Source organism: Paramormyrops kingsleyae, chromosome 1 (assembly GCF_048594095.1).
Source record: "Paramormyrops kingsleyae isolate MSU_618 chromosome 1, PKINGS_0.4, whole genome shotgun sequence".
Taxonomy (NCBI): Eukaryota; Metazoa; Chordata; class Actinopteri; order Osteoglossiformes; family Mormyridae; genus Paramormyrops; species Paramormyrops kingsleyae.
The window spans coordinates 14,404,073-14,409,089 of NC_132797.1; the positions used below are offsets into that span (position 1 = coordinate 14,404,073).

The 5,017-nt window shown below is 46.7% G+C and overlaps 1 protein-coding gene across 1 annotated transcript; it reads left to right on the forward strand.

Annotated features, from left to right (window-relative positions):
* Positions 1–223: 223 nt before the first annotated feature.
* LOC140578579 (uncharacterized) lies at positions 224–4,169 on the forward strand. The gene is made up of 4 exons (XM_072700131.1): positions 224–1,095; positions 1,552–1,672; positions 2,333–2,450; positions 4,101–4,169. The coding sequence occupies exons 1-4, from the start codon at positions 549–551 to the stop codon at positions 4,167–4,169; spliced, it is 855 nt and encodes a 284-aa protein (XP_072556232.1). The 5' UTR covers positions 224–548.
* The last annotated feature ends 848 nt before the right edge of the window (positions 4,170–5,017 follow it).

Consider the following 5,017-nt stretch of genomic DNA (forward strand, 5'->3'; position numbering starts at 1 on the left):
TGATACGGCAGCCGGCCAGCCCAGCGGATTTTACCTGCATCACTAATTAAATCTGACATGTGACACATGTTGACAGTCTTCTGGCAGCCATTTTGTTTTGGTGGATGCTAATATCGCGTAACATTAAGCAGCTGCTTAGTCAATTCTGTATTCAGCTCATAAATAAATTATTTATACAATTACAGTGAGGTCAATAAGTATTTGATCACCCTGTGATTTTGCAAGTTCTCTTACTTAGAAATCATGGAGGGGTCTACAATTTTCAGCATAGGTGCATTTCCACTGTGAGAGACAGAATCTAAAAAGAAAAATCCAGAAATCACATTGTATGATTTTTTAACAATTTATTTGTGAATTACTGTGTCAAATAAGTATTTGATCACTTGCTTATCAGCCAGATTTCTGACCCTCAAAGACCTGTTATTTTGCTTTTAAATAGTCCAGCTACACTCTGCTCATGATTCTAAATTAGTAGCACCTGTTTGAGGTCGTTAGCTGTCATAAAGACACCTGTGCACCCCACAATCAGCCAAAGTCTAAGTAGCAACATGGGCAAAACCAAAGAGCTGTCAAAAGACACAAGAGACAAAATTGTAGACCTTCACAAAGCTGGAAAGGGCTACGGGGCAATTGTCAAGCAGCTTGGTGAAAAAAGAACAACTGTTGGAGCAATTGTCAGAAAATGGAAGAGGCTAATGATGACTGTCAATGTCCCTCGGACTGGGGCCCCACGGAAGATCTCTCCTCGTGGGGTTTCAATGATGCTAAGAATGGTGAAGAATCAGCCCAGAGCTACACGGGAGGAGCTGGTCAATGCCGTGAAGAGAGCTGGGACCATCGTTTCCAAGGCTACTATCAGTAATACACTAAGACTTCATGGTTTAAAATCTTGCATCACACGGAAGGTTCCCCTGCTTAAGTCAGCCCATGTCCAGGCCCGTCTGAAGTTTGCCAGGGACCATCTGGATGATCCAGAGGAGTCATGGGAGAAAGTCTTGTGGTCAGATGAGACCAAAGTAGAACTTTTTGGTCTTAACTCCATTCGCCGTGTTTGGAGGAAGAAGAATTATGAGTATCATCCCAATAATACTTACAGTGAAGCATGGGGCTGGAAGCATCATGCTCTGGGGGTGTTTTTCTGCACAGGGGTCAGGACGACTGCACTGTATTAAGGAGAGGATGAACGGGGCCATGTACAGTATTGTGACATATTGGGCAAAAACCTCCTTCCCTCAGTCAGAGCATTAAAGATGGGTCGTGGCTGGGTCTTCCAACATGACAATGACCCAAAGCACACAGCCAGGAAAACCAAGGAGTGGCTCCGTAAGAAGCATATCAAGGTTCTGGAGTGGCCTAGCCAGTCTCCAGACCTAAATCCAATACAAAATCTTTGGAGGGAACCCCCCCACAAAAGCAGTTTACATGTGATTTATGTACTCCAGTCAACCATATGACATCGGGGATTTGAACCAACGACCTTTAACTGACCTTCACCTCCCGAGCTCTCATGCAGTAACTGTTCTGACCTTGCAGGCTCTGTCTGAACCCTAGGGGTCAGCGAGGAGCTCGCACCCCTGGCTCGTCGGGGCGCCGGTCTCAGCTGTGTGCCGAGCCTGCCAGAGGTCGGCATGGCACAGCTGGCTCTGCCTGAGCCGAGCTCGCTGGGGAGACAGCAAGCCCCCAGCGGTCCTTCCGCAGGGCATAACAAGCATGACTTCATACTGACAGAGCACATATCGCACAGCTCACCCCCAGCTGGCTTGCGACCAAAAATGATTAGTTTATATCCCATTCTGTGCCTAATTTTGTGCTCCTCTAAAATATCCCGCAGTATAAGTAAAACTGCAAAGCTGCTCTATATAAAATTATGAGCTAAACAATAATAAAAGATTAGATGTGCTTCTCCTATATGACAGTAATATATACCGCTGAAGACTGGATGCAAGGTCAAAGAGTGTCTAACCATTAATCTCTTACTGAGAGAGTAATGACTTTCCTGACAAATGCCACCAGCACCATTAGAAGCCCCCACCTGCTCTCCAAAGGTCGAGTCTCAAAGCCTGTATTACCATGTACAATCGTGGCCGTGAGACATCCCCGTTTAAGGCAGAGGATAGTAGTAACTCAGCTAAAATTACATGAGATGGGTAGTCCAGTCGCCAGAGGGTTCCTCCGTACAATGTTTTGCGCTCCATTGCCTGCCGCTACAAAATATTAAATATTATTATTAAATAATGGCCCGACTGAATTAGCTCTGACAAGTGTCACAGATTCCCTTCACTGGACCGGCCCCTCGGACCGCACTAAGTCATCAAGCACTCCGTCATTGCAGTCAGTTCAAGAGCCACACGGCGGAGTTCAATGGTGATGAAACTCCAAAACTAACCACTTATCTGGCCGTGGAAAGCCTTGAGGATCTCCAGAGCTTTGCAGAGAACAACTACACGACAGTATGGGATTTGAACCCACGACCCTGGAGATACTGTACCACAGCATGAAGCACTCAGCCACAGTCTATAAGGGTCACCTTAAGAAGGAACGTTTCTAAGTATTTTGATTCAATACCCCCGCAAGGAAAAATTACTTATTTATCCTAACTTGCTTGGACAAACACTAATATTTACATAGTCATTCAGGTCTCTATTGGATTAGGTCTGAAATAGAAACTCTCCATACTTGTTACCAGTTCAGAAGCGAGGGCTCGATTTTTAATTAACCTTCCCTGAAGGCCAAAAATAGCCCAGGTCTCAGTGAAAGCGGAACTGAAAGCACGTCTCATATTTCCACATTTTCCCATTAAATAAGAGCGCGAGTAGATAACTTCATTTTTAGCAGTATGAAGGATCGTCAATAGCGCGTCGCCCGCAGCACCTCTGCATCTCCAGTGTTCTGCTGACTCAGATGTGGGAGTTTGCAGCCCTACTGCACGGCCTGCTGGTTTGGGGATGTAACCAAACTTTTACACCTTTGGCCTTTTACAATGCAAAGAAATCTATCCATTGTGCAAAATCATGGTTCGAATTACGGGGGAGCTACGGGGAGCTCAGCCCCCCTGAAAAGGACACAAGCTCCTGTGACAGCCTCCCCTGGACCTTTGGGGGGTCTGCCAGAAGCAGAAAGATGTTACCCGCATCCCTCATTAGGCTATTCAACTTCATGCATGATTCTTACGTTGTTATTTCGTGCCTAAATGAAATGATACTGACAGTATTAACTGCCTGCAGTAGTAATAGTAGAATGTTTTTCACAGTAACCCTCTTATTGACCGCACCGCCGCGCACTAATATGTATGTGCGTGCACGTGACTTGGGGAGTCGTGGTGCACCCCGGAAAACAGGGCTCCCCCGAAAGCCACTGTGTAACTCGAACCCTGCCCATAGCCACATACAGTACAGGATCACGGTGAGTCTGAAGTCTACTGCGAGAAGCATAGGGCACAAGGCAGGGGACAGGCCAGATGGGATGACAGTCCCCCACAGCACACACGTCCACACGCTATGGGCAATTTAGAGACACTAGTCCACTAAACAGATGTTTTTCTTGTGGCAGGAAACTGGAGAACCTGAAGGAAACCCACACAATCCCTCTGCCCCCATCCGAAATGCAGTGTGTCAAACCTCACATGCATTACACAGAACACAGTTCGATACAGCAACGTAACACATCTCTTATACATGGTATCTTTAAATCCAATCTCATTAATGCCATGGGACTGAATACTGAAGTAAGGTTTTCTATCATCAGACCAAAGTAACAGCTTTCACTCACCAATACATGTTAGTGACTGGGGAGTACAGTCTCCAGAACCCCCCTCCCCAGAATGAATATGATTTATTCAGCCAAGGTTATATTTGGCAGATGCCTGGTGCATGAGGCTTGCGTAGAAGGCCATGTTGTGCTTTAACTTTAGGGGAGGCACCAGGCGTGGTGTACAGTTCATTAGTGATTATTCATTTCAAAGCATTTTGACCCATTTCATCACAGAGTAATGGGCAGTGCAGGGACTCAAAAACACTGAGTAACAGGTAGCTGCATTCCAGACAGGTTCAAGATGTCTTCCTGAGGACAAACACGCTCTGTGTTTTTCCTGCCCTGCACAGACATGTCTGATTGATCCTGGGCGTTGGCTGGACGGACAGTGCCTGGAGCAACAGAGTCCTGATGAGTAGCTCCTCTGAATATCTACCCATTTTCCAGAGCATAGCATAGGAGTCACAGGGCACAAAGCAGGACACGATGCCCATCCACTGCAGGGCGTATACACAATGACACGCTATGGGCAACTTCACCTTATTCCAGTTCGACTCAATGGTGGATAGTTCAGGTTCAGAAAGTAAAAATCCAGACTTTGTTTCAACTAACCAGTTGAGTATAAAGACTCACAGTCACAGAGTACTCAACTTGTTGGTTAAAACAAAACCTTGGTCTGGATTTTTACCTTCTGGACCTGAACTCCCTCTGGACTCTCTCTGAGTCACTGCATGTCTTTGGACTGTTGGTAGAGATAAGAGCACCACATGTAACCTTCCTCCTCCTAACACCCCCCCCCCCCCCCACACACACACACACACACACATGCAGCAGGAATCACTCTTGGAAGGTGTGAGCCCACTGAGCTTCCACACTACGTAGTTAAAGGGAAAAAAACAGTAAAAAGTGACGAGGGTGTTGCCACAGTACAGATGGTGGAGGAGGGAGTCAGCAGGGGCAAGGCTGGTGAGAGTGGCCCCCAGAAGCTGAAATGAAAGTGCGGGGAGCCTCCCAGACTTTCATGACAGCATTGAGAACAGTCTGCCGCAGCTTTGTGCATTACAGAGTATGGGTGATGGGGTCAAGTGACATAAGATGCAAGAAGGGCATCGTGGGAAGAGAGTTTATTCTGCTGGTGAGGAAATGTATAGGACAGTGGGAGAGAGGGGGCGGTAAGGAGTCACCGCCTGACGCCATCATTTCTAGGAGGGGGAGTAGTGCTTGGCTTCCTTAAAATAAAATCACACGTGACTTGCTTGGTGAGTAA